This window comes from Vulpes vulpes, chromosome X, assembly GCF_048418805.1.
Source record: "Vulpes vulpes isolate BD-2025 chromosome X, VulVul3, whole genome shotgun sequence".
NCBI classification, from domain to species: Eukaryota; Metazoa; Chordata; class Mammalia; order Carnivora; family Canidae; genus Vulpes; species Vulpes vulpes.
Genome location: NC_132796.1, coordinates 42,159,724 through 42,187,191, shown reverse-complemented (window position 1 = coordinate 42,187,191; position 27,468 = coordinate 42,159,724). Strand labels below are relative to the sequence as shown.

The 27,468-nt window shown below is 54.4% G+C and overlaps 3 protein-coding genes across 3 annotated transcripts; 2 read left to right on the top strand and 1 right to left on the bottom strand.

Moving 5' to 3' along the window:
• The first annotated feature begins 1,065 nt into the window (after positions 1–1,065).
• SYP (synaptophysin) lies at positions 1,066–11,747 on the top strand. Its single transcript, XM_025982369.2, has 7 exons — positions 1,066–1,223; positions 2,403–2,468; positions 3,546–3,670; positions 6,809–7,004; positions 7,749–7,940; positions 8,968–9,313; positions 11,586–11,747. Exons 1-6 carry the CDS (start codon positions 1,188–1,190, stop codon positions 9,307–9,309), a joined length of 957 nt encoding a protein of 318 aa, XP_025838154.1. The 5' UTR covers positions 1,066–1,187; the 3' UTR covers positions 9,310–9,313; positions 11,586–11,747.
• Positions 11,748–14,857: 3,110 nt separating this feature from the next.
• On the top strand, positions 14,858–23,993 carry PRICKLE3 (prickle planar cell polarity protein 3). The gene is made up of 9 exons (XM_025982434.2): positions 14,858–15,013; positions 16,208–16,293; positions 17,170–17,353; positions 19,120–19,233; positions 19,579–19,716; positions 20,475–20,678; positions 20,795–20,981; positions 22,358–22,669; positions 23,277–23,993. Exons 1-9 carry the CDS (start codon positions 14,972–14,974, stop codon positions 23,861–23,863), a joined length of 1,854 nt encoding a protein of 617 aa, XP_025838219.2. The 5' UTR covers positions 14,858–14,971; the 3' UTR covers positions 23,864–23,993.
• Positions 23,994–24,074: 81 nt separating this feature from the next.
• Positions 24,075–27,243, bottom strand: PLP2 (proteolipid protein 2). The gene is made up of 5 exons (XM_025982436.2): positions 26,994–27,243; positions 25,556–25,708; positions 25,365–25,460; positions 24,736–24,826; positions 24,075–24,539 (listed from the first exon to the last, which is right to left on the bottom strand). The coding sequence occupies exons 1-5, from the start codon at positions 27,087–27,089 to the stop codon at positions 24,517–24,519; spliced, it is 459 nt and encodes a 152-aa protein (XP_025838221.2). The 5' UTR covers positions 27,090–27,243; the 3' UTR covers positions 24,075–24,516.
• Positions 27,244–27,468: the final 225 nt, after the last annotated feature.

Here is a 27,468-nt window from a genome sequence, read left to right as displayed (position 1 = left end):
AAATAAAATCTTTAAAAAAAACTATCTTGGTAATCATTCCAAGGCTCCATATTATTATTAATGACAGCTACATTGTACTCCCATTTTGAGGCTATATCAGATTTTACTTAAACAGGCCACTAGCAATGAGCACTTAGGGAGTGTCCACTCTTTCATATTATAAACAGTGCTGCAGTGAGTCATCTTATACATACATCTTTTAGCTCATGTATGAATCTGTCAGATAAATTCCTAGAAGTATAAATGCTGAGCCGAACAGTATATGGATATGTTTGCCGGATTTTGCCAGATTGCCCTCTACATAGGTTATTCTAATTTAACTTCCACCGGTAATTTATGGGAATGCCTGTTTCTAGCCAACCTGCCAATACCGAGCTTAAGCAAACTTTTTTATATTCACCACCCTCAAAGGTGAAAAGCAGTATCTTAGCTTTCTTTTTTTTTCTTAGTAGCTTTCATAGGCATTTCTTTTAGCATAAATGAGGTTGAACATCTTAAACCCCAATTGTGTTTATCCACTGTGTTTTGCAACATGGCAATCGTCATTGACCTTGTGGGCCTAGTTTTAGTAGCATGAAGGTGGAATAGTCCAATTAAAAGAGGGCTGAGAAATAAACAGTCTGTAAAGGGCAGAGTCGGCGCAGGCAAAAATTTTAAAGTAAAAAGAGAAATAGAGGAGATGGTTGGAGGGGGCGGGTGGGGTTTTTAAGACCTTGAACAATGTTTGAATCGCTGAGACTTTGGGCACTACCAATTACTCGCGCAGCGACCTTGTGCAAGTAGGTTCACCTCTCCGGGGACTCATTTTCCTCATCTGTAAAAATGGGGCTAATAGTCCCTACCACATAGGGCTGTTGGAAGGAACACATTCAACAAACGCCGCCAAGGCCCTGGCAAAAACGTCATACCATAGGACCGAATGGTCCTCCTCTCCCCAGAACTCTAGCTGTGGTCCCTGAGACACCGATCCTCTCTGAGCGCTCTCGCGGCTCCCGTTTTCCGGCCGGAATGGCGGCGAGAGAGATTTAGGTTCGGCCGGCTGGGTGCGGGCGCGCGCGCGGCGAGTGGGGCGGGGGCGCGAGGGGTGGAGCCGTGGCCGCCTGGGCTGTTCCGACGATCGCGCGCCGCCCCCGCCGCGCCCCGCGCCCGCCCTTGTTAGCAGGCGCCTCCCGCCCCCCGCATTGCTGATGCTGCTGCTGGCAGACATGGACGTGGTGAATCAGGTACGCGTTCCAGCACCGAGGACAGAGCCCTCCGCTGCCCGGCCTCCCCGCCCGGATCGCCGCGGATCGGGCGACTCTGAGAGGCGGTGGCCAGGGTCCTGGCAGCGGACGCTCGGTCCCTGGCACTGGGGCTGGGGTCTGCGGCAGGCGAGGGGGGGAAAGGGGAGGTAGAGAAAAGAAGGAGCGCGCCCTTTGCCGCAGCGAGGGCCGTCCTCACTGCCGCAGCGGGGTCCTCCTGGAGCCTGGTTCCTTACTGGCCACCATGAGGAGAAGGAGGGGGGTCTTGGGGCTACAGTAGGGGCAACGGGGTGGGGGGAGAAGAGGAAGAGTGGAAGGAAGATGGGGGTTGCTTGTAGTTGAGCTAGGAAATAGAATGACAGAAGGCGTGGGGGCGGGGGATGGGGAAGGGCTGGCACCTGTCCCTCCCAGAGAAAGTACCCCAGTAGATGACCACCCCTTCCCCTAGAGCAGACCAAGGGGGACGATCCGACTTTGCCTCTCCAAGACCCCTAGTCTCCCCTCCCCCAATACATATCTAGTGAAGCCATGTCCCAGCCCTCCCCCACCTTAATCAGCCCAGACCCTCTCTGCCATCTCACTCTTCTTCACCACATCAGAACCTCACCCTCTCTCTAACCAGTACCAACCCCTCCCCATCCTCATCACTTCAGACCACCACCACCACCATCTGACTCACCTTTACCGCTGCAAACCCCTCCCCCACATGGCCAACCTGACTCCCTCCCTGTTATGACTCACCTTCACCACCCAAAACCCCCTTCCCCTCAATGAACCCCGACTCCTTCCTCACTCTTCCTTTCTCACTTGATCCCCTTCACCATCTGACTTACCTTTACTGTTTCAGACCTTCTCCCCTTCCCTAATTAGTCTTGACTCCATCCCAATCTTCCTCACCCCTACGACCCTCTGCCATCAACCTCACCATTTCCCCAGACCTCCCCACCACTTCTGAACCCTGAGGGTCTTCTCTCAGATACCGCTGTACTCCCACCTTCCCTGAAGTGTCACTTTCTCCTCACCCCTTCTCTCCTCCGAACATCACTCACTCCCGGAGGACACATGCCCTAGTCCCAGGGATCATCGCCTGGTGGCCTTGCCCCTCACCTCCCTCTCCATCCCCAACAATCCCACCCCCTCCCCACCATTTTCTCTCCTCAGCTGGTGGCCGGGGGTCAGTTCCGGGTGGTCAAGGAGCCCCTTGGCTTCGTGAAGGTGCTGCAATGGGTGAGTGTGGTCTGGGCCATGGGGAAAGAGAAGGAGGTAGTGGGGTCTGGACGAGTAGGGGTGGGGAGCAAGGAATGGATGGGGGGGGAGAGAAGGGGGATGGAAGAATTGGGCTCCAGGGTGGGGTCCCAGGGGGTTAGGGCCAGAAAATAGATGGGCCATGATGTGACGTCATGTAAGACCAAGGATACCCCCATTGTGAGGTGAAAGAATGTGACGTCCTACCTCCTCCCCTGAGGTGAGAGAGGGGCAGGGGAGGTGGAGCCTGAAGCTGGTGCTGCAGAAAAGATGCAAAGCCAGAAAAATCCAGAGATGGTGAAAGAGACAGAGAGGATGAGAGACAGGGAATGATGGAGACAGAGATGGAAATACCGAGAAGAAAAGATACAGAGATGAGAGAGAGTGGAGGCAAGCAAGAAAAAGCGAGACAGAGATGCAAAGAGAAATGGACACAAAGAGAGTGGCAGAAAAAATGGGATGGGGGAGAGACAGAAACAGAGAAAGAGAGATACCCAGTGGAGAGAGGAGAGGAGAAACTGATACACAGAGAAAGCAAGATGTATCAGGGAGAGCATGAGACAGAGACCAAGGCAGAGAGAGAGGAGGGAGATAGGGACAAATAGACCAAGGACAGAAACACACACAAGGGGAGACATACATTTTACACGGATGGAGCCAGAGGAAAAAAGAGACCGAAAGAGACATACATTGATACTAGAGAGGCAGAGGCAGAGAGCAAAACAGAGATACAAAGAGACATCTGAGAAAGACAAGAGAAACAGGTACCAAGAGAAATAGAGACACAGAGAACAGAGACAGGCAGAAGTACACAGAGAGAAATAAAGAGGCTGAGGCAGAAGAGAGGAAGGGGCGGTCAAAGCATAGAGGGGTAGAGACAGAGAGACACTGAGAGAAAGACTGGAAGAGACAGCCACACCCCTGTAATCAGCTTGTCCTTGGAGCCGATGAGCTCTGATTAGGGGGTGGGGGTGGGGACCGGTCCATCTGCTGCTGCTTGTGCGGGGGCCCTGCTTGTGCAGGGCTCACCATGGCCATCCCCATCCCCTGTGGCCCAAGGTCTTTGCCATCTTCGCCTTTGCCACATGCGGCAGTTACACCGGGGAGCTCCGGCTGAGCGTGGAGTGTGCCAACAAGTCAGAGAGTGACCTCAGCATCGAGGTTGAATTCGAGTACCCCTTCAGGTGCGCCCCCACCCCAACCCACCCCAGGGATCCCAAGAAAGAGGGTGGGAGTGGGTTGGGACTGGCCAACACTGCCTCCCCAGTGGCTCCTGTTCAGTCTCCACCTCAGGAGACCACATTGGCTCAGGTCACTGTGCATGCACTGAGCACCTACTTTGTGCCTGGCACTACTCTGGACATTTAGGACACGTGGTAAGCAGGACAGGCATAAGCTGTTGCCCTCTGGCTGTGTTCTAGTGAATGCAGAGGGGCAGGAGACTGGCAATAAACAAGATTCAAAAACAGAAATATATATATTTATATATTTATATATTAAGGCAGTAGTTGCTTAGTTAATGTCAGCTAATATTATTTCATTCCCATTCATTTGTTCCATATACATTTTTTTTTGAGAACCTATTGTATGCCAGTTTCTGCTCAAAGTGCTGGGGACATAACAGGGAAAACAAAACAAAACAAAACAACCCAGACCAACCTCCCCACCCTCCTGGAGCCAACATTTTAACAAATAAATCAGTAAAAAGGATGATTGCAGATTGGGAGAAATTCAAAGAGGGGATACTCGTGCAGGGTTTTATCACAGAGAATAATGAGGGGGTCTGATTAGCTATAGGGAATGATTAAACCCAGTTAAGCAATTCTGATATTTACTATACTCACATTGTGTGCCAGGTGCTAGGAACGTGAGGATGAGCGCAGTCAGGCAAGGTCACTGCCCTCATGATGATGCTTACCTCCTGGGGAGTGGGGAGACAGATCCACAGACACCATTTCAGTCGAGGCTCCTGAGGCTCCTCCACCACTTGGACAAATCACATAACTGCTCTGGGGGCTCAATTTCCTCATCTGCAAAAGAAGATAATAATACCTACCTTACAAGGTTCTGATGAATATTAAGTGAGTTGGTACTTGTTAGGTGCTTAGCACAGTGCCGGGCACACAATAAGCTCCCCACGAGGGCTTGTTAAAATAAAGAAAATCAGTAAGTTTAAGGGCCTCTGGAAAGAGGTCGGAGATTGAGTTGGAAATTGGGCATTTTTGAGCACTATCGACAAATGTAGACTCAGGGGATCACCCAGGGTGAGAGGGAAGAGTGGAGAGAGGAAAATCCAGCATTGGCCCTGAGCAATGGTTAAAAGAAAAAGAGGCACCAGGGAGGCGTGGCCCAAGGGGCAGTGGGAAGCAGGGATCCCCTGGTTCACAGAAGCCAGGAAGCAGAGTTTGGGGAAGGAGGAGAAGCTGGAAGCACAGGATACTGCTGGGAGCCCTCTGGGGATCCAGAAGGCCACAAAAACCCGTGGACTCCCCAATAGCTCTCACACATAGGACCTCCAGTCCTGAAGATCTGCCTTTTAGCTACAAGTCTCCTGCGAAAAAAGTCTTTGCCCTGGCCCCCCTGGCCTTCCCCCTGCTGCCCTGATAACCCCCCAGAGCTCCCCAATTCCCATTAGACACCCCTTCTCCCAACCCAACCTACTAGGAACCCAGAAACTTACCCAGATTCAACTCTTAGCTGTCATTTAGCAGCTATACAACCTTGGGCACCTAACATAACCTTGCTAAGCCTCTGTTCATCTGTAAAATGGGTATATTAATGCCTCCTTTAGAGATTGAGGGGGAGGGTCACTGAATGAGGCAGTTCCCTAAAGTGCCTGGTAGGTGATCAGTCAGCATAAGCCCCTTCCCTCAGGACCTTTGCTACATAAGGGGACTAGTACCATTCACTCAGTCTCAGGATCCTGCCCCCCAATCTGAAGCCAGAGCTCCAGAACCCCACCCCAGACCTTCTCCTCACACACATTTTCTCCCTATGATTTCCATTACACTACAGGAAAGCCTTAGTCCCAGGACACCTTCCCAATTGGCCCCTTCCCACCTCACATACATACATTCTGTTTGTTCCAGTATCCCTTCTACCCTCCTGTCTTTCTGTCTCCTGTTCTTTTTTTTTTCTATCTCTTGTTCTTATAGACTCTGAGCTCTCCTCTGCTATGCATATGTTTCTTTTCTCTTGGGGACCTGGAGTAGGGTAGAGAGAAGAGTCAACATGATGTAGGGAGAAAACACAGGGTTCATATCCCAACTTTGCCATTATCTCCCCAGCTGTGTGACTTTAAGCAAATTAATGCACTTTTCTCAGCCTTTATCCATTTCATGTGATAAACATTTACTGAGCACCTACTATGTGGCGGCATTGTTCCAGGTCCTAGGGATATAGCAGTGAATGCAGCAAAGGAAAAAGACCAGCTCTTTTTTAAAGATTTTATTTATTTACTTGACCCAGAGAGTGCATGTGAGAGAGAGTACAAGCAGGGGGAGTGGCAGAGGGAGAGAGGGAAGCAGGCTCCTCGCAGAGCAGAGAGCCTAATGCAGAACTTGATCCTAAGACCCTGAGATCAGGACCTGAGCCAAAGGCAGATGCTTAACCGACTGAACCACCTAGGTGCCCAAGCCCAACCCTCTTTTTTTTAATTTTTTTATTTATTTATGATAGAGAGAGAGAGGCAGAGACATAGGCAGAGGGAGAAGCAGGCTCCATGCACCGGGAGCCCGACGTGGGACTCGATCCCGGGTCCCCAGGATCGCGCCCCGGGCCAAAGGCAGGCGCCAAACCGCTGCGCCACCCAGGGATCCCCCAACCCTCTTTTAATGAAGGGGAAAATCAAGGAAAAAAGTAAAACACATGATATGTCAGATGCGTAGGGTATCACTGCTACAGAGAAAAATAGAGCCAGGAAGGGGGCTAAGGAGCACTGGGAGGGAATGGTTCCATCTGATTTTAATAGTGAGATCAGGGAAGGCCTCATTGAGGTGACAGTTGAGCAAAACTTGAAGGACATGAAGGGTGTAATATCTAGGAGAAGGGCATTCCAGTGCAAAGATCCTGGGGTGGGAGGGGCCTGGTATGTTCTACAAATAACCAAAAAGTCAAAGCGCCTGGGTTGGAGTAGTGGTCAAAGAAGACCTAGTTCACCGCAATTGGTAAAATGTGACTGGTATACAGTAGGTGCTCTGCGAATGGTTGTTCACCCCTCTTCCTTCCTGGGACTTTGTCAGAATCTGGGGAATCCATGACTGGGCAGGGGGAGTGGGGGGTATTCTTAGGTCCTGGGCCACACCTGCCATCTCTCCCCACAGGCTGCACCAAGTGTACTTTGATGCACCCACCTGCCGAGGGGACACTGAAAAAATCTTCCTGGTGGGGGACTACTCCTCATCGGCCGAATTTTTTGTCACCGTGGCTGTGTTTGCCTTCCTGTACTCCATGGGGGCTCTGGCCACTTACATCTTTCTGCAGAATAAGTACCGAGAAAACAACAAAGGACCCATGATGGTGAGCCCCACAACCACTCAAGTACAGGGGCCAGGGACCATGGAGCCTCAGGGACACAGCCATGTTCATGGGCCACACCAAACCCTAGACAGTCCCACATACAAGCAGTCACCATAACAGCCACAGATGTCACTGCTGCTGCTGCTGCTGCTGCTGCTGCTGCTGTGAGCATCAAAGAAACCAAATCATAGAATGACAGGGACATGCTCAGAGCCCACACAGAATCCCAAACAGGCCTAGCCCTGGAAACCTACCACCTCTCACACAACCACACAGTCTAGATCAAGGAAAAGTGCACAGAGGTTCACTGGGGCAGTCATGCTTGTCATCATGCCACCCAGACACACTGATTCCTACACAGCTGTACTCATACACCCTCATCCCAGACTCAAAATGACATAAATCCCCACATCGAGATGAAAGTAGAAAGACACACTACTTTCCACAGATTCGGAAGCCATCCCACAAAATCCTCCCACAACACATCCACACATCACAATTACACTCCCACATCCTCACATGCATACACACACACACACACACATACACACAAGCCCAAGCTAGGAATGCTCACCTTCGAGTGAATATTGGGGGCTTCGGAGCTGGCTAAAAAGGCAGGAGAGAGACAGGGCTTTTCTGCGGGGCCTCCCACTCCCAAGAAAGCGTGTGATCTGAGGAGGCCCCATGGTATGAGGTGAAGCAGCCCACTCACAGGGCCATCTGCCTCTCTCCTGCCTGTCCTAGGACTTTCTGGCCACAGCAGTGTTCGCCTTCATGTGGCTGGTTAGCTCATCAGCGTGGGCCAAGGGACTGTCAGATGTGAAGATGGCCACTGACCCAGAGAACATTATCAAAGGGATGTCTGTCTGCCACCAGACAGGGAATACATGCAAGGAGCTGAGGGACCCTGTGACCTCTGGCCTCAACACTTCAGTGGTAAGCCCTGGGAACGTGGCTGGGCTGGTGGGCCAGCTGGGAAGGGAGGCTAGGAAACTCACCGTCTGGCATGGGAGTGGTGGGGAGAGAATGAGAGAAGTCAAAGGAGATCCCCGAGGGCTCCCTGGAGGAAGCATGCCAACAACAGTGCCTTGAAGGATGAGATAGCAATTATAACCACTTCAATACCACAAATAGTCCCCAGGAGGGGAATAGGAGACCTTCTGTCCGATTAGGTTTGGGAGATCTGGATCCCAGGCTCAGCCTAGTCATGTAGATCCTCTAGCAACTCAATACCGTCTGGGGACCAGCGTACTTATACAGTATGCCAAATGAAAGAATAACTTGAAATTTTTCCCGCTTGGGCTCCCCCTACTGGCCGGAGTCAAACCATCTGAGCTCTACCACCTACAACTCTGATCTCAAACTAGCCTCTCAGCCTCAGTCTGAGCATGTAAATTGAAAACTAAGAAGTCCTCTCCAAAGTTGAGTATTCAGTGAACTAGTAACATACAAAGTGCTTAGAAAAGGGCCTGGCATGTGGTAAATTGTATACAAATGTTACAGATGCTAAGATACCAACTTTTCTGTCACTCGCAAGGTAGATTTTGAGCATCTTAGCCTCTCTGGGCCTGAGTTCCATATATTTTAAGTAAAGGTATATTTTTATATACTTTGTATATGTGTATATATGCATCTATTAGTGGTGTATCAACATAATAAAAATTCGTGCTTAACATGCCATTACAAATTTATATTCTATTTTAGACATGTATAAATGTGTATATGTAATTGCGATAGAGGCCGACATCCCGGAGAATCTGAATTCTAACACGCCTCCCACCCCCACCCCAGGGGACTTTTCTGCACTTTTGCGTTCATGTGCCAGGACTCTAGAGGGTCCGGGTTCTAGAAAGAACTTTTTCTTCGGCAGGCCACGGATCTATGCTCCACGCGCGCAGCCTCGATGTTCCCCGGGGCCAACTCAGTGCGCGCCACACTACAGCCAGGGTTTGTCTCTCCGCAGGTGTTCGGCTTCCTGAACCTGGTTCTCTGGGTCGGCAACCTGTGGTTCGTGTTCAAAGAGACAGGCTGGGCTGCCCCATTCATGCGCGGACCTCCTGGCGCTCCCGAGAAACAACCAGCGCCTGGGGACGCCTATGGCGAGGCGGGCTACGGGCAGGGCCCTGGCGGGTACGGGCCCCAGGACTCCTACGGGCCCCAGGGCGGCTACCAGCCCGACTACGGGCAGCCCGCCGGCGGCGGCGGCGGCGGCGGCGGCGGCGGCGGCTACGGGCCTCAGGGAGACTACGGGCAGCAAGGCTATGGCCCTCAGGGTGCGCCCACCTCCTTCTCCAATCAGATGTAGTCTGGTGAGTGACGGACGGGCGGCGCGGCCAAGGAGGGTACAGGAAATGAGACGGGCGGGTCAGTGAACCAATAAGAGTCGAGAGTAAATGGTACGTAGGCGCGGGGGGCGAGGGCGCCAATGGGGAGGCGGGGCTACAAGCGAAGAACGAAAAACTAGCCAATAAGTGGAAAGCAGGAGAGCGGTGCTTGAAGATTGGCAGAATGGAAAGCCAATGAGAGAGAAACAAATGCCTCTCCGAGGGGAGGGGAGAGAAAAAGCGGACAGAACAACCAATGAAAGAAGGGAATGGCAGGAGGACTTGCATCAGAGGGAAAAGGAGGTGGGCCTCAGAAGTGATTGATTAGCCAATATGTTCTGATAAGGCCGATAGATGGTGAAGCTAAAGGGGCGTGGGATCACGAAGGCCAAACAAGCTCACTGATCCTGTGGTGAGGGAGGTGGTGTGGAATTTCACGGAAGGAAAAGGGGGCAGGTGGGGGCAATGAAAAGGTTTGCAGGCCTTCTTGCTGGCCCTGGAAAAGAGAAGAGCGGTAACTTCGCAAATTAGAGAGGGAAATGGGAAGAGGCAGGGAGATGGCAACACGTGGGTGGAGATAACTTCTGGCACTTGGCCAGGATGGAAAGGGCAGGGAGGAGTTTATTAGGTATCTTACATCTAATTCATCAAAAACTCCTATTGACTCTACCTTCAAAATATATTCATAATCTTCCACATCTCACTGTCCTCTCCTCTGGAAATCTTCACAGCTTTCCACCTGCATCCGCATTCTGTTCGACTCACAGCATTGGGAGGGATCCTGTTACATCTTAAATCAGGACACGACCCTCCTGTGCTCAGAGCTCTACCTAGGCTCCCATCTCACTCACGTTTAAAGCCAAAGCCCTCACCAGGCACAACACCAAATGTCACCTGTCACTTTTCAGACCTCCTACCACTCCCCACCCCCAACTGTGTTCCAGGCACAAGCCAAATTCAGGGCCTTGGTACTTGCTTTCCTCCTGGAGTTTTGTGCCCACACACACTGATAACCTTACCTGGCCAGCTTCTTACAAGTCCCCTTTCTTAGCTCTCTTATGGTACCCTATGCTTTTCTTACCATAGTCTGTAATTATTACTTTATATGTTTATTAACTATCTCTTCCACTAAACTAGAGGATGTGACCATGACTTATTCATGCTGTACATACATCACTTAGAACCCTACTAATGTTAAGAAAGATTTATTGAGAAAATAATAGAAACAATATGAGACATTTTACTCTCATTTTATATATCTCTGCTTAAAATCTTCCGGTGACTTACACCTTATCAAAGTCAAAGCTGATGTCCTCACAATCTAGGCCCTATAGGACGGCATTACCAACCTCTGTAATATCACTTCCTACCACTGTCCCTTGCTCACTCCACTCCGACTTTCTTGCTGTTCCTCAAATACACTAGATGTGGTTCTGCCTCTGGGCTTTTGCACCAGCTGTTCCCTCTGCCTGGAATGCTCTTCATTGTTATCTGCATGCTCTTCAGTTGTCTGCATGGCTCATTCCCTCACCTCCTTAACTATTTATTCCAATATCACTTCTTTTTTTAAGATTTTATTTATTCATGAGACACACAGAGAGAGGCAGACACAGGCAGAAGGAGAAGCAGGCTCCATGCAGGGAGCCTGATGTGGGACTCCATCCCGGGTTTCCAGGATCACGCCCTGGGCTGAAGGTGGCGCTAAACCGCTGGGCCACCCAGGCTGCCCCTCCAATATCACTTCTTAACTGAGGTCTTCTCTAACTACCCTACTTACTACAGTAACATTTCTTCCCCTACTGGTACTCCTACTCCCCCTCACCCTGGGCTACCTTTTGTTTTTACATTTCAATTATCACCTTATGTCATGCTAGATAACCCACTTACACGTTTCTATTATTGTTTGAAGTCTGTCTCCTCTGCCACAACGCAAGCACCACAGAGATAAGGAGCTTTGTTTTACCCAATACAGTTTATCACCAGTGGCTAGAACAGTACAGTTTAATGGACATTTGGGGGTTAGGGGAGGGGGAAACCGTAATGTCTTTAGTACTTAACCTAGCAGGTGCAAGGTATATCTTCCCAATAGGGGCAGCTGGGATGGAGCTGACTTCAAGGACTATTGAGTGAAGGAGGAAGAAAAGACATGGCAGGCAGAGGGTAAAGACAAGGTGGAGGCCTAGCAGCCCAGCCCCCTCCCTAAGGGCACAACCTATGTCTGGATCCCCTCTCCTTTCTGTATCTTTTGTCTCCACAGGTCAGTGCAGCCCGGGAGGACCCCATGTGTGGGCAAGAGCTCAGAAGCCCTGCCCCCTTTTCCACCCCTCCACCCCAGGTCTCCGCCCCTCAAGCCAGGAGACTCTCTCTTTGCTGTTTATATATATATATATTATATATAAATATATATTTATCTGTCTGAGCCCTGCCCCACTCCACACTCCTCATGCATGAGGGGCCTGACCTTGAGGGGGCCCCTCTCCTAACCTCACCCCTTCCCTTGCATACCTTGGCCCCTCTCTGTCCCCTGGCCCTGTGCCCTCAGGTTGGGGGACTCTGAAAGGGGGACAGGGAAAAGACAGATCTCTGCTATGTGGGGAGGGTCAGGGTGACTTCAGACTCTCTCCCCTCTCTCCCTTCCCTCCTCCCAACTGGCCTTGATTCCTCCAGCAATGCCCAAACGGGGATGATTAGGGGAAATTCAGCCCTGAGAGGGCAGAAAGGCAGACTGGGGGACTTGACCCACGGTGGACTTGGAGAGGAGCTCTGGGGTGAAGAGGACTAGTAAGCAAGGGGTTTGGGTGCCAGACACACTGGATCTAGAGTCCAAAGAAGAGGGGTGCCCTAGAGCATTCTGGAGTGTGGCTTGGGATGAGGCTGGGGGCGTGGTTCTAGAATGGGTGGAGCTTTGAGTGAGGCAGGGGTTGGGCCTCCAAAGTGGGCAGGATTTGGAACAGGACAGGGTCCTATGGGAGGGGTGTGACTGGGGACCTGGGGACTGGGTTCTAGAGGGGTGGGGCCTGAACCAGACGGTGGGAGAGGTTCTAGAGTGGGCAGATCTTGGATTGGGACCAGAGGGTACGGAAGGGGTGTAGCTAGGAATATTCAGGAGACGGAGTTTGATTCTACAGGGGGCAGATCTTGTGCAAGGCGAGAAGTGGGATTCAGGAATGGGCCAAGCTTGAGGTGAGGTCGTGGTCTGGGTTCTAGACAGGGCGGGGATTAGAGTGGGTGTTCATGGTGGCTTCAGAAGGGGCAGCCCTCCCCAATAGAGCAGTGAAAAAAATGTTTTAAAGTGGGCGGGCTTAGCAGCGGTGGGCAGGGGGTGGGGGGGTGGCGGGAATATCCCTGATGAGAACTGAGTACTGAGGTGACCTGGGAGGACCTGAAGGCTTGGAGGGTGAGGGGTGGGATCCAGAGAGAAGCACCCTCCACACCCTTGCCCACCCCCGTAACGGGACAGCTAGGTAGTCAGAGGACAGAGCCAACGGGTCTGTGGGGCCGGCCCACCCCTCCCCCGCTTCCCTTGCCTCCCCCCTCCCTCCACACCCGCACCGTCCCAGGGTGGTTGGAGGCCCGGTCTGAAGTCCCTATCCTGCACCCTCTGCTGTGTCTATGACGTCGGTAGTGCCTGTGATTGTGTGTTGCCATTTTGTCTGGCTGTGGTCCCTCCCCCTCTCCTCCAGACCCCCACCCTTTTCCTAGCCCGTCGGTATTGTTTGAAGACCTCCCCGAGGAAGAACAAATAGGATTAATTCTCCTCCCCTAAATAAACTCCTCAACCACCGAGTCCACCCGGATCTGATTTCTCAGTGTGTCTTTCTGTTTTTGGAGGGGGGAGGAAGAAGGAGGGGTGGGGTAGAGGCGGCGAGAGGAAGCTCCGCCCCTGACCTGCTGGACCTGCCATTCAAGTCACCCCATCATTTCACGTCCCTCCAGCAGCGTAACGCCAAGCTGCATCCTCGGTGAAGCCTCACCTCACCTGTCGATCATTCTAAGTCTCTCTCTGAGGAGCCCTGCCTGCTGCCCCCACTACCGGCCGCCGAATGTCCAGTGTCGGTTCTAATTCTGGTCCACTAGCCACTCCCCTTCCCAGACCCTGTGGAGCCCTGTCCTCAAACCCCATGGGGTCTGAAGAGGACCCCTATACTTCACAGGGAGACTTCCCCCTACCTACGTGCCTCCTGTTCTTCAGACCCAGCCTTCTCGCCATTTCCTTTCCTGCCCAACCTGGAGAACTGGGAGACACGCTGGGCTGCAAGGCCAGGAAGCAAGAGCACTGGGGTGACTCGTTACCTCATTAATTCATTCCCTTTAACCCTTCCCTGGCTCCTCCCTGGGGCAGGGGGAGGGGGGTGGAGAGTGACTGGGATGTGCGTAATGGAGCTGGGTACGGAGTTGGTACCCTGTGCCCACGCTGAAAGGCCCGGCTGCTGCCATCACCCTGCCTAATTAAAAACCCCCGCCCGGCGCCCAAGTTCTGACTGTGGGTCGGGGACCCCCCTCCTCCTAGCCCTGAGGCACAGCGAAGCCTGACAGGCAAAGGAGAGACTCCCAGCTATGGGACTGAGCTCAGCAAAAGGGCTATCTAACTGGAGAGAAAAAATGGGAGCCAGGGAGAGAAGGCTTTAAGATCTATTTCTCAGGGGGCGGCTGGGTGGCTCAGTTGCTTAAGCCTCCACCTTCAGGTCCCATCGTGATACTGGGTTGGGGCCCCGTCGTGATCTTGGGGTCCTGAGATCGAGCCCCACGTCGGGCTCCCTGCTCTGCAAGGAGTCAGCTTCTCGTCCCTCTGCCTGCTGCTCTGCCTACTTGTTCTCTCACTATCTCTTTCTATCAAATAAATAAACAAAAAATATTTTAAAAATAAAATGTGCACCCGCGAATCCACTTCTGTTTAAAAAAAATAATCGATTTCTCAGGACTTAGGGGGACAAGACAGCTGGGCCTGTTAGGAAGGAGAGGGAGTGGGTAGTGGGGCCTCGGAACCTGGCCAGTGACTTTAACCTTTTCCCCATAAATCTCAAATAGTCCTGGCTCTGATAGGGTTTGGGAGTGGAGGCTGTAGGGGGTGGATAAGAGCTCCCTCTCTGATGAGTGGTGAGGGAGCGCCAGCTGGAACTGCGATGGGCTTGGGGATCATTCTTGCAGTATTCTTCGGGGGAAAGAGGCCCTGGGAATATCCCCAGTGGGTAGGGGGCCAAGAGGTGGCCTTAACCCCTCCTCCAAATAAACAGCCAAGATAAATGGACATGAAATGCCAATACTAGTACCCTAGCGCACCATTTCCAAATCCCTCCTCCTCCGCTCCAGAGCCCTCAAGCCCTAGAATATCCCGGGAGAGGCCATGTGTTACCCTGGGGCTCCGGGCCCAGCCTTCTGAGGCCTGACTCCCGCCCCAGGGCAGGAAGGCTGGGGAGCGCTCGCGTCCGGCGCTCCTGCGCTGCGTCCCCCTCACCTCTAGGCAGGGGGCGCCGCGGCCCCGGAGTGAGTGCAGGGCCAGGGGCGGGCCATGCGGGCGCGCTCCTCCCACGCCGGTGTCAGATTTACGGAACAGAGCTCCTAGGCCGGACGCGCGGTGGGCTGACCGCCGGGAGGATTCCATCCTGCCTGACCCTGCCCGGTCTGACCCTGCCTGGGCGCGCCATGTTCGCGCGTGGGTCCAGGAGGCGCCGCTCTGGGCGCGCGGTGAGCGAGACTCGGGGCAGCAGTGGGAGGCAGGGGTAAACTGAGGCTCAGGAGAGCGGGCAGGGGATTGGGATAAGGAGGAGGTGCTCCACCGAGGATCTGGGAATCCCCATCCACAGATTCCTAGAACAGAGGGGTCAGGGCTGCTGGAAGCGTGTGGATTAAGGAAGAGAGAGATCTGGTGGCACCTGCTCCCTAATCACCTCTCTGCACACTTCTATCAGCACCCTCAGAGACCTGATGGGCTCCCCTCTCATGTGAATTCTGGGAGGGGATTCTGAGGGCCAAAAGACTGGATCCTAGGGTCCTGGATTGAGTAAAGACCTCCTGTGCTTCTGAGGGAAGGGACTTCCCCTGTACCTTGGCAGAAGGTGATCTTAAGGGTGAGGTCCTACACTCCTGGGGTGCCTGAATATTAAGGGTCTGGGGATTGGGATTTGGGGAACGAGGGCTTCCAGGCTTCTACTTGAGCCAGGAGCTTTCTGACTTCTTAGCGGGGTAGCTCTTCCTTTGGAGGGGGTTCTTAAGTGGGGTCTGGGTTTGGTGTTCCAGAGGAGTGAATAGCCCTAGGATATGAAGGGTAAAGGCCAAGGCTTCTTGGGATCAGGATTACTGAATGGATCAGGGGCCTCCTGAGATCCTGAGGGAGGGTCTCCAACTCCTTAGGTATGAAAAGAGGAAGCCAGGGTTTTGAGGACAGGCTGTTGAGATTCAGAAAAGAGGGGAGGGTTCATGTTGGGAATCCCAAGTAAGGATGGGGCCTCAGACTCCTACCCTGTGGAACTGGAGTGCCTCCGGCCTCCTGGGTGGAGAAGGGGCCAGGATGAGGCCTGGGAGGAGACACCCAGATTTGGGACTCTGTGGTCTGGTGGGGAGAGTACTCTGAGTTCTGGGGGGAGGTGTTTGAGGCCTGGAGGAGTTAGAGGCTGGTGGGATGTGTCCAAGGCTGGGTGAGGGGAAGGGAATTCCTTGAAAAAGGGGTATATGGGGAGGTGGCCTCAGCTGCCCCACCTCTACCTCAGTTGTGTCCTCCTTCTTCTGCGCTTTTGGTGCTGTCCCAGCCTGCCCAGCGCTGCCCTGGTGGGACAGGCCCCAGCGTGTGGTCGCGGGCTTGGAGTGGAGAGGAGGGTGTTGACTTCTCTCTCCCCGCCCCCGCGCCGTGCCTGTTCCCGCGTCTGCCCCCACCCACTTCAGCCTCCAGAGTTGGAGGACCCAGATCGTGGCCAGCCCTGCAACTCCTGCAGGGAGCAGTGCCCCGGCTTCCTGTTGCATGGGTGGAGGTAAGTGACTATCCCAGGGCCTCGCCTTTGTCTGGGCCCCGCCCTTGGGGGGAAACCCCTAGAAGCTCTGGCTACACCTCTAGACTTGAGCCCTGTCCACCAGAGCAGCTGCGTTGGGGCAAGAGCCTCCGGCTTAGATTCAGGGCCCCGCCCCCTGACTCGTTCCCAATTGTCCTGTTCCCAGGAAAGCTCCACCCACTACATAGCCCCGCCCCCCAGAAATGTTCTCTGGGCGCCACGGAGTCCCATCCCTAGGGGAATCCTCAGTCCCAGGCCCTGAGCATTGTCCACTGACATCCAGTCCTTCTCAGGTTCAGAACTCCTCTCACAGACCATGTCCTATCCTCCCACTGGAGCCCTGTATCCAGAATGTCTCATAAAATACCACAGAGTCCACAGCTGGCACATTCAGGCCCTTACATAGAGGCTCAGAGCCTCCACCTGCCCACAAGTTCAGAGCCACAGTACAGACTAGAGCCCACCTATAGGGATAAAGTTCCCCCCACAACATCCAAAGCCAGTCCTGAGGAGAAACCCTTAAATTTATAACTCCAGTCTCAGACTCAGAGCTCCACCCCTATTCAGGCCCACCACCAGGAAAGTCTGACCTGAGTCCCAGAGGTAAAAGTCAGGGAATGGCCTTGAGACCCCCACGGCCCCACCCCCAGCTGGAGACAGCCACGCCCTCCACTCCTGTCTCACCCACAGCAGTCTTGGGCCCCCTGCCCCCCCCACCTGGGGCCGGATCCTCATCCAGGCTCAGAATCTTTTGGTGGTGATGCTCTACGTGTCCCTCCCCTCTAGCTGGACTTCCTTGGGCTGCTGCTTCCAAGTGAGCTACCACTTAATAATTGACCCCCATCCCGGCCCCCTCAGAAAGATCTGTCAGCACTGCAAATGCCCAAGGGAAGAGCATGCTGTTCATACGGTGCCTGTGGACCTGGAACGTATCATGTGTCGCCTAATCTCAGACTTCCAGCGCCACTCCATCTCTGACGATGACTCAGGCTGTGCCTCGGAGGAGTATGCCTGGGTGCCTCCTGGGCTCAAGCCAGAGCAGGTGACCAGAGGCCGCCACCCCCTCTTGTTGTCCAGTAGATGCGCGCACACCCACAGACACACAAAGACACACACTCAGAAACCTATTTCCGGGACAACACTAGACTGAATGTACCCTTCTAACCCCTCTGTAATCCCACAGTGGTCAGCTCCCCCACAATGCTCAGGGAACAGTGAATGATCCCTGAGTCAGTCGGTCAGGCCTTGTTCACCCCACTCCTATTCTGCTCCTTAACTCCGGTCTTATCCCAGCACTTCGTGTACCACATCTCCATTAGTTGATTCATTCAACAAATAGTTATTGAGTACCTACTGCATGTCAGACACTGCTCTAGGCACTGAGGACACAGCAGGTGGAGAAAACGCAAACAAAATAGTGGAGGGAGGGAACTGTTAGAATTGTAAATAGGGTGCCCAGGTCAGCCTCTGTGAAGATATGTTTGGGCTTTGTGAAGGAGGCAAAGAATGACATGCAGGTATCCAAGGTTAGAGCTACCCGAGCAGAAGGAGTAGCTGATGCAAATGTCCTGAGGCAAGAGTGTACTTGGCCTGCAAGAGGAATCCTTAGGAGATCGGTGCAGCTGGAGCAGAGTGAGTGACTGGCAGAGTGGGTGGAGGTGAGGTCTGGTGTGGGGTGGGCACCGAGAGGATTTTGACCTCTACTCTGAATGGAGGAGGAGCCAACAAAAGGTTGTGAGCAGAGAAGGGCTGTGGTTTGTTTTAGGATTTAACAGGCTCCCTCTAGCTGCTGGGAGGAAAATAGGCTGTAGGGGCGAGGGCTGAAGCAGGGGGCCAGTGGCTGAAGACTATGCTGGTGGTGGAAGTAGCAAGTGGTGGTCCGATTCCGGATGTTTTAAAAGCAGAGCTAAAAGGATCTGTTTGTGGGTGTGTGAGAAAGAGGAGTCAGAGATAACCTCAAGGATGGATGGATGAACCAATAGGGTTCAGGCCAAGGCAGGAGCAAACTGAGTAGTAAGAGTGTAAGTCTGGTCTTGGCCATCTGGAGTTTGAGATGCCTGTTAGAGATCTGAGTGGCCATATGGCCTGGAACTCAAGGGAGACGTCACGGGGTTGGGGGTATGCATGTGTGAGGCAGGAGGTTGGGTGTGATTCCCAAGGAAGTGAATGAAGAGAATCCAGAGAACCAGGGATGAGCCCTAAGGGTCCTCCCACATCTGGGGGTCAGCAAGTTGAGGAAGAACCAAAAGGGAGACAGAAGGAACAGCTAGTAAGGTAGGAAGAAACCGAGAAAGCCAAGGGAACAAAGTGTTTCCAGGAAGAGGGAGTGATCAACTGTGTCCAGTGCTATTGATGGGTTTATCGAATGAGGACTGAAACCTGGAAAAGGATTTTTAATGGTGTAGACATCGTCAATGATTGGGACAGGACAGGACGGGAAGGCTTGGGATGAGGGGCAGGGACAGAAGGGGTGGAAAAGCCTGAGTGGAGTCAGGTCTGGAGACAATGAGAGGAGAGGAAGTGGAAGCAGCCGATGCACACCACTCTTTCGTGGAACTCTGCTGTAAAAGACCAATGGAGAGCAGCTGGAGAGAAATGTGGGGTCAAAGCAGTGTATTTGGGAGGTGATGGAAAGGATCCAGCCTGGAGAAAGGGGCGATGGAGAATGTCAGTCAACATGTCCCTTCTGATGACTTGAATATTCTCAGGGAATAGGGCCCCCATATCCCACTGCCTCCCAACTCATCCCTCGTCTCAACTGTTCTCTCCTGCCCACCCCCACCCCACCCCCGCCCCGTGTCCTCCCAGGTATACCAGTTTTTCAGCTGCCTCCCAGAGGACAAGGTCCCCTATGTCAACAGTCCCGGGGAAAAATACAGGATCAAGCAGCTTCTGTATCAGCTGCCCCCACATGACAGTGAGGTAAGGAGAGAGGAGACAGGAAGGGCATGCCAGGTCCAGTTTGGGGGCCAAGGTGCACAGCCTGGGCAGATGCTAAGCAGCTGGAAAGAAATGGACAGGGTCAGAGGAGGAAAGGTAAGCTGATCCGACATGGAAGGTCTGGATAGGCAGGGACAATTGAGACATTCCTGGGCAAAACCACGACTGAACCCCCGAGAGAAGAGGTAAGGGGTAGCAATTTCGGGCAGGAAGCACCACCTCTACAAAGGTCTAGAAGTAAACTCCTTTTGAGTGTGGGTGAATTCTGGGAGTGGGGGGAGGAAGGCAGGCCTGGCGGGAGGAGCCTGGAAGACCCTCCTACCCCAGGCACAGTACTGCACAGCGCTGGAAGAGGAGGAGAAGAAAGAGCTCAGATCCTTCAGCCAGCAGCGGAAGCGGGAGAATCTGGGCCGTGGCACAGTGCGCATCTTCCCCGTGACCATCACCGGAGCCGTCTGTGAGGAGGTGAGCCCCGGAGGGCCCCCCATGAATGAGAGCAGTGCCTCTGCTCCGGGCCCTGGAAGGAGGAGGCGGCCTGCCACTTAAGCACTCAAGGTCTGTCTCCAGTGTTCTAACATCCCCTCACTTCCCACTACTGGGCAAGGACCTTGCCTTAGGGCCTCCCTGGCCAGCAGGATCTGCCTGTAGGGCCCCCTGGTGGACAGGGCCTGTTCCTTAGATCTCACCCTTGACTATGAGTCTGTCTCTGAGCAGACCCTAGTTGACCTTCTCTATTCATTCCCTCTACACAGTGAATGTGAGGTGTAGGCTGTCTCTCTGGTCCTCTTGTGGTTGAGACATGTCCTTAAGAGCTGACCCACAGGGGCAGGGCCTGTCTATAGGGCCCCATGGTGGGTGGAATTTTCTTCATGGTCCCTCCAGGTAGGTGGAGCCCAACCCTAGATCCTCCTGTTAGGTTCTCAGTGAAGTTTGTCACTGAGGTTCCCCCACGGAGCCTGGCCTGTCTCTTCCATTTCCCCAGCTCCCTGAGGACGAGACTTGCCTTGAAGGTCACCCACAATTAGAAGGGCCTGTCTCTATGGTTTCCCCCAGAAGTAGGGTCAGTCTTAGGGTACCCTCCCGTGTTTGTGGGGCCTATCTAAAAGCCCACGAGTGTAACCAGTCACAAAGGTCTGCCAGAGGAAGGCCCAAGTGTGACATGTCTTGGCTGACCCCCATCCATCTGACCATCTTGGTGGCAGTGTCTCTCTGTCACTTGGCAGTGCGGGAAACAGATTGGAGGTGGGGACATCGCGGTGTTTGCCAGTCGAGCGGGCCTGGGTGCCTGCTGGCACCCACAGTGCTTTGTGTGCTGCACATGCCGCGAGCTGCTGGTGGACCTCATCTACTTCTATCATGCTGGCAAAGTCTACTGTGGCCGCCACCATGCCGAACGCCTGCGCCCACGCTGCCAAGCCTGTGACGAGGTTCACGCCTCTCTGCCCTGGGGATGGGAGTGGAGGGTGAGCAGGGCTGGGGCAGGCCCTTCTGATGGCCAAGGTGGCCTGTGTGTGTGTGTCACTGTTTCCCCTCCCCCACCCAGATCATCTTCTCCCCTGAGTGCACGGAGGCTGAGGGCCAGCACTGGCACATGGGCCACTTCTGCTGCTTTGAATGTGAAGCATCGCTAGGAGGCCAGCGTTACGTTATGCGTCAGAGCCGCCCCCACTGCTGTGCCTGCTATGAGGCCCGCCACGCAGAGTACTGTGATGGCTGTGGGGAACACATTGGTGGGTAAACGTGAAACTGGGCTGGGGGGACAGGCAGACAGCTGGGCCATAGCACCACCCCACCAGGGTCCTCTATTATATGCCATACTTTCAATCTAGCACCAGCACCATGGCCCTATACCCTTCACTGCAAGTCCCCCACCAGTGTCCCCCATTGTGCTTGTGCTTTCTAAACCCCACCTGCACGACACTAGGCACCACTGCACATCTAGGCCCACTTCCAGAGCTCCCTCTTTTTTTTTTTTAAATTACAAAGCTACTTTTAATACTTTGGGGTGAGCCCCTCAGGAATAAAAAACACTGGGAAGTGGTAACCCCCTCACCCCCAGGCGTGGCCCAGGGGGAGAGAGGCTACCTAAGGGGAAGGAAGCACAAAAGGGACCCGCTGCAGACTCAGGGCAAAGGGAATGCCATCGGTGCCGGAACCTGTGAGCACTACAGGAGAAAACGCGAGCGTGGTGGGACTGGCTCCAGGCACACAGGCAAAGGGAAGGGCAAGAGGGTTGGACACGAAGCCACAAACGTACTTGGGTTCCTCCTTCTAGTTTGCCTTTTTCTGCTTCTGCTGCTTGATCTCTGAGTCCCTGGGGGTAGAGATGATGGGGCACTCTGCTTGTGGGCGGCAGCAGAAAGCCCGTCATCTCGGGGCTTTCCCTTAACCGAGTCGCTCTGCTTTTTCATATTCTTCTGGCAGGCGAGCTTGCGCTGGTTACCGCGGGTTATGGCAACATGGCAACGGCAGAGGCTCCGGCCTGCCTCCGTTGCGTCCCCTTGTTCTGTCCGATGTTGCAGGCCCCCCAGAGTTCCCTCTAATTCCCAGGCCCTGGGGCTACCCTCTTACTCCCTCAGCCAAGGCCCAACACCCCTAGACTCCTCTTGTTCTCTAGAGATTCCTCCCTCAGCCTAGGGCCTGTCCTACCTTCTAAGCCACACCCCACCATCTAAGACCCACTCCTTTCCCACCAAGGCCCTTCCATACCTTCTAAGCCCTGCCCCCACCACCCAGGCCTCTTCTTCAGATTCACTTCCTACATTCTGTCCCCCTGAAGCCACCTCTTAATGTCCAAGCCTGACCCACATCTTAGAGTCCAATGCCCACCCCCAGTCTGGGAAGGGGCACCCTGGGAAAGAAAGAGGAGAAGACATCAGCCAGTTTCCAGGAGAGAATGGATGAGGAACTTTAGGGTGAAGCCCAAACCTCGGTTTCCCTGCTTTCTCCATAGAAGGGCCCCATTCTGGAGAGTTGTGGGTGGGGAGGGCATCTTGGGGTACCCTGCCTCAGATTCCTTCCTCTTCCCAAGAGGGGCCCCTCTCAGGACAGTTGGGGATATGCCTGATGGTTCTGACTCAGTTTTCCCTGTCTTTGGTCCCCACAGGCCTGGACCAGGGCCAGATGGCGTATGAAGGCCAGCACTGGCATGCGTCCGACCGCTGCTTCTGCTGTAGTCACTGTGGACGAGCCCTGCTGGGCCGCCCCTTCCTGCCACGCCGTGGTCTCATCTTCTGCTCCAGAGCCTGCAGCCTGGGGTCCGAGCCCACGAGTTCGGGGACTTCGGGGACTGGCCGCCAGAGCTGGAGTGCGGGCATAGTCTCTGCACCTCTCGCAGCCTCCACGGCCTCTTTCTCGGCTGCAGAGGAGGAGGCAGCAGAGACCGCCACCAAAGGAACTAGCACGGAGCCAGAGCCTGGTGAGCTAACCCTCAAGCCAAGTGCGGCCTCTCGGTGTCCCCCCACTCCCTCCAACCCGGGCCCTCCCCTTGATTAACCCACGCCCTTCACCTTCCCGCAGCCCTGGCCCCGCCCCCATCCCGGGCCCTCGCCTTGATTCACCCACGCCCTTCACCTTCCCGCAGCCCTGGCCCCGCCCCCATCCCATCCCTGGCTCCATCCCCAAGTCTCCAGCCAAATGACCTGCCCTCGTGAACCCTGGCTCCACCCCCTGCTGTTTAGAAGGCCTGTCCCCTGGCCTCAACTTGTTCCTTCTTGAGCCCAAATCCTTCCTCCTTTCCTCCGAACCCTTGACCTTCCACCCTCCGCGCCCAGGCCCACCCCCATTCTCTGGCAAACTTGGTCAGCCTTAGCTGATGTCACCACCTCCTTACATCAGAAGCCATGCTCTCATTCCCTCACCTAGAGCCCGCCCCAGGCCTCCTTTTTCCCAAATTACCCCCACCTTGCTGCCCCTCCTTGACCCTTGCTCCCACTTTCCCAGTCCTGATGGGGTCAAGTGGAGAGAAGGCCCTTCACAGTCATCCCCTCAGGGGCAATAACAGGGAATTGTTCCATCCTTTCCAGTTGCGGGCCCTGAGGAGCCTGCCCACTTTCTCAGGGGAGCCCCCCACCGCCACTCCATGCCAGAGCTGGGTCTCCGCGGCCCCCCCGAGCTACCCCCAGGACTCCCCAGCCAGCCTGACCCACCCTTGGAAAATGGTGCCTTTGGTCGCCAGAGCACCCCCCGCGTCAGCTTCCGTGACCCTCTGGTATCCGAGGGAGGCCCGCGGCGGACCCTGAGTGCACCCCCAGCCCAGCGTCGCAGGCCACGCAGTCCCCCACCTAGGGCCCCCACCCATCGCCACCGCAGCCGCCACCACCACCATCACCGCCGCCACTCTGGCAGACATCGCCACCACCAGTGTGACTTGGGATCGGGGTCGGACTCAGGATCTTGCTCTAGCTCACCTTCTAGCCCCAGTTCTGAGTCCTCAGAGGAGGATGGCTTCTTCCTAGGAGAGCGCATCCCACTGCCCCCACATCTGTGCAGGCTCAGGCCTGCTCAGGACAATGCAACTGGAACCCCCAAATCCCCATCTCCACAGCTCCCCAGGAGCTGGCACCCAGGGATGCCTCGCCAGACCAGAGACAAGAACTGCATTGTGGCTTGAAGGCAGCGTAGTCCTGGAAGGCTCCATTGTCAAGTCAGCATAGATGATCCTGTCTCCCAACCTGAGTCATAAATCCCCTTCCTCCTTCATCTGTTTGTGTTAATGAAGTAATTTAATATTTGTTGTAAAACAGGCCTGGCTTCTTTACCTCCTTGCTCCAGCTGTCCTCCTCCCTGACTTCCCCACTCCTGATGTTTGAGATTTATACACATTTGATCAAAAGATTAATTTATTCATTATCACATGTTTTAACAATCTGTTTATTTATCCCTCCACAGAACCACCCCCCCACACACAATGAGGAGTTTATTTGGTGCAGGTCATAGCCTGGGGCCTAGAGTCTGAAATCTGAGGCTCCCTCCTCCCCTTATTTTGTGGCTTAAGTGGGCACATAGTCCAGGCAGAACAGTATCTCCTGTTGGGTACTGCAGAAGGTAGGGGGACATAGGCAGCCCTATGTCCACACCCAGGACATAAAGATGGCCACACCCAGGAGGGAGGACTGGCAGGACAGGAAGACAGATTCTCCCAATAAAGGCACTTGTACTTCAGTAAGGGGCTGGGAGTTGGCTGGGAGTGTTGTAAGGGCAGGGAGGAGTCCTTTCGATGGAAGTGTTATTTGCAGGTTTCAGAGAGAAATGAAGGGAGTTCACCTACACCGGGCCATCTGCAGGATCTGCAAGTGAGGAAAAGAGAGGAAAGCATGGGTAGGATCCATATGCCCATTTATAGACAAGTAATACTGAGGCTTATGGCACTTATTGGCACTAAGGCCATCAGTACCAATAAGGGGTATTCATGGCCTTGGGAGACTCCTTTCCTACTCTCCTCAGCACCCCAGGCAACACTCCCCCCCCAACACACACACTTACCAGTAGGGGCTGCTGTATGTCTTTGCTGCCGCAAGGGGAAGGTGATATAAGCATCATAGCCAAAGAGGCTTGTAGCGATTAGGCCCAGTACCTGAGGGTGGGGATGGGAGGGAGGGACGTTGGATCAGGTTGGTCAGCCTACTCAGCCTCTTGCTTCCTTGTATCTACCACCTCCAACGACTGCCCCCCATGCAGGGATGCTGACTAAAACCCCAGATTGGGAAGCCACAGAGCCCCAGGGAAAGGCCAGGAGACTGGAATTTACCCCACCCTCCCTCCGAGAACCCCTCAACACAGGATAACCACATGATGGCCCCACATGTCAGTGGTACCATTCACACTGTACATTTGAGACAAAGTTCTAGCAGATGGTAGCCTATTGTGTTGACAAAGGGGCTGTCTCTTCGTGCTTTCCACAAAGGTTCCTGTGTTGGACAAGGCATGGCCTTTTCCAGCAAAGGATAATTTTGGGAGGAGAACCAGAGCCTGGGCCAGACGTTCCCGCAGGCTCTGAGTGTGGCCTACTATGGGTCACATACTTTCTGCCAAAAGCAGAGGCAGAACTGACCCCTGTATTCTCATTCCCCACCCTCACCCCCATGACTTTGGAGCTGCCTCTTGGCTTTTACCCCCGCGATGATTTTGGAGTGGTTTCCTCCTTCAACAAGGACAACGATGGAGGTGATCAGGTAGAGGATGGCTGCTATAAGGGTTCGGAAGAAATCCTGTGAGGTGTGGGCAGAAGAGGGAAGTCAGCATTAAGAATTACCAGGACCGTCCCAACTGCCCAAGCCCCTCCCTAGCCTTGCCGCTTTCTCACACTCCAAGGCCAGTTGATGATCTGTATCTTGGTGTGCAGGTCACACATGTATATAACAAAGAAGATAGCAGCAAGGATCATCTCCACCACTGACAGGGAGGAGTATCCTGGTGTGGAGGCACTGAAGCAGATCAGAATCACCAGGCACAGTATCTGGAAGAATGACAGGGGAAAGGGGGTCTCGATCAGCTCCCAGGGCTGAAGGGATTGGTTTAAATTGGAGGTCTTGGGGCACCTGGGTGACTCAGTGGTTGAGCATCTGTCTTTGACTCAGGTCATGATCCCAGGGTTTTGGGATGGATTCCCACATCAGGCTCCCTGCAGGGAGCCTGCTTCTCCCTCTGCCTCTGTCTCTGCCTCTCTCTCTCTGCATTTCTCATGAGTAAATAAATAAAATCTTAAAAGATAAATAAATAAATTGGAGGTCTCAAACTCCAAAGATGCCTACCAGGAAGAGAAAGATGACAACTAATAATAGCTAAACATTTATCGTGTGCTCGCTGTGTCCCGAATGTTGTTCTAGGAGCTGTACAAGTACTAATTTATTTAATCATCACAACAACCTAATGAGCTGGGTGCTGTTATTAGTATCTTTATTTTATAGAAAAGTGAGGCACAAAGAGCTTAAGTGACTTGCCCGGAGTCACCTAGCTAGTAAGGGGTAGAGTTGGGTGCCTCCGTTTCCCCCCTTTTTCCTTTCAGCACGGGGCGGGCTGCAGGGAGTGGTGCCGCCAGGTGTTTTGTGAGCACTGCTGGTGCCAGCTCTGGAGCCTTCATAGAGGCGGGACCTGCGGTTCCCTCGGCAACCCCTTTGGGAAGCGGTGAGAGTGACACCGGGAAGGGCAAGGCTCTGTTAAAGGTGTCGCACCGCTTTTACAAGTGAATCAAAGGCGGCGCCCACTTTGAGGGGAGCGGGCAGCCCAGGCTCCCCAGCATCCCGAATAGCTAACGACCTCCTGCCCCACTACAGAAGGGCGAGGAAGAACTGGTACTGGTAAAGGGCGGACCTCCCTACCCCGCAGGACCAGTGCTCAGGGCCCCACCCCAACAGGCCCCGCCCCTGGGCGCACAGCCAACCCGCCCGCCAGTGCCCAGGCCGCGACACGCCCTGCCACGGGAGGCCCCCCACCTCCTAGCCCCGTTGGATCTCGCCCAAGAGCCCACCCACGTGTCCGCGCTGTCTCCCTCCACAGGGCTCCCCATATGCGCTATGGGCCCCTGGCGCCACCCCATAGCCCAGCGGCTCCTGATTACCTTCTCCAAATCCCAGTAGCTAGCCGTCAGTCCCTGGTTTCGGGCCTCCGCCACGACCCCACCCACCCGCGCCCGCTGCGGAGCGCCTCCAGGCCTGCGCCAGCCTCACCCGGGGCCTCCCAGCTCCGCGTGGTCCGGCCACTCCACCCCACCTTTGCCCACCCGCCTATCCCGGGACGCTCACAATCTCGGCAAACAGGAGAATTCCCTTTCGGGTGCGCGAAAAGTTGGTGCAGGCGGCCCAGCAGCCGGGGGCCGAGAGTCGCTCGGAATCCGCCATGGGGTGGGCCGGAGTCCCTAGGGGCACGGAGTATCTAGTCGCTTGCTCGCGGATTCGGGGACGCTGCACACCCTGCCGTCTTGCCCGCTCTCTGGCCGGGAAGGGGGCCCCCGGGGCGAAGGAGGGAGTGAATCACCTCCCGGAGCAGAAGCGGGCGGGGCCGGAGGGGGCCGGGCCAGGTGGCGGCCGCCCCGGAAGCCCCTTCGCCCCGCCCGCCAAGGATACTCCCGGCCTGGCGTGGAGCCCCCGGGGCGCCCCATCTCCGGGGGCGCCCAGCTTTTGAGGCTTAGCAGTTCGGGGTACCATGCGCGGTAATGGCGAGACTTTTTGCGCCTTCAAAATAGGAATGCTTTCGATGCTGCCTCAATTCAGAACCGCG

What these genes read in the sequence shown, in the direction of transcription:
- SYP (XM_025982369.2), top strand. Translation starts at nt 1,188, where the DNA reads ATGCTGCTGCTGGCAGACATGGACGTGGTGAATCAG. An exon ending in GAATTCGAGTACCCCTTCAG is followed by an intron (nt 3,671 to 6,808) that starts GTGCGCCCCCAC and finishes CTCTCCCCACAG; the next exon opens with GCTGCACCAAGTGTACTTTG. An exon ending in ACAACAAAGGACCCATGATG is followed by an intron (nt 7,005 to 7,748) that starts GTGAGCCCCACA and finishes TGCCTGTCCTAG; the next exon opens with GACTTTCTGGCCACAGCAGT.
- PRICKLE3 (XM_025982434.2), top strand. Translation starts at nt 14,972, where the DNA reads ATGTTCGCGCGTGGGTCCAGGAGGCGCCGCTCTGGGCGCGCG. An exon ending in TGGCTGTGGGGAACACATTG is followed by an intron (nt 20,982 to 22,357) that starts GTGGGTAAACGT and finishes TGGTCCCCACAG; the next exon opens with GCCTGGACCAGGGCCAGATG. An exon ending in TAGCACGGAGCCAGAGCCTG is followed by an intron (nt 22,670 to 23,276) that starts GTGAGCTAACCC and finishes CATCCTTTCCAG; the next exon opens with TTGCGGGCCCTGAGGAGCCT.
- PLP2 (XM_025982436.2), bottom strand. Translation starts at nt 27,089, where the DNA reads ATGGCGGATTCCGAGCGACTCTCGGCCCCCGGCTGCTGGGCCGCCTGC. An exon ending in TTCTCCTGTTTGCCGAGATT is followed by an intron (nt 25,709 to 26,993) that starts GTGAGCGTCCCG and finishes TCATTCTTCCAG; the next exon opens with ATACTGTGCCTGGTGATTCT. An exon ending in ACATACAGCAGCCCCTACTG is followed by an intron (nt 24,540 to 24,735) that starts GTAAGTGTGTGT and finishes CCTCACTTGCAG; the next exon opens with ATCCTGCAGATGGCCCGGTG.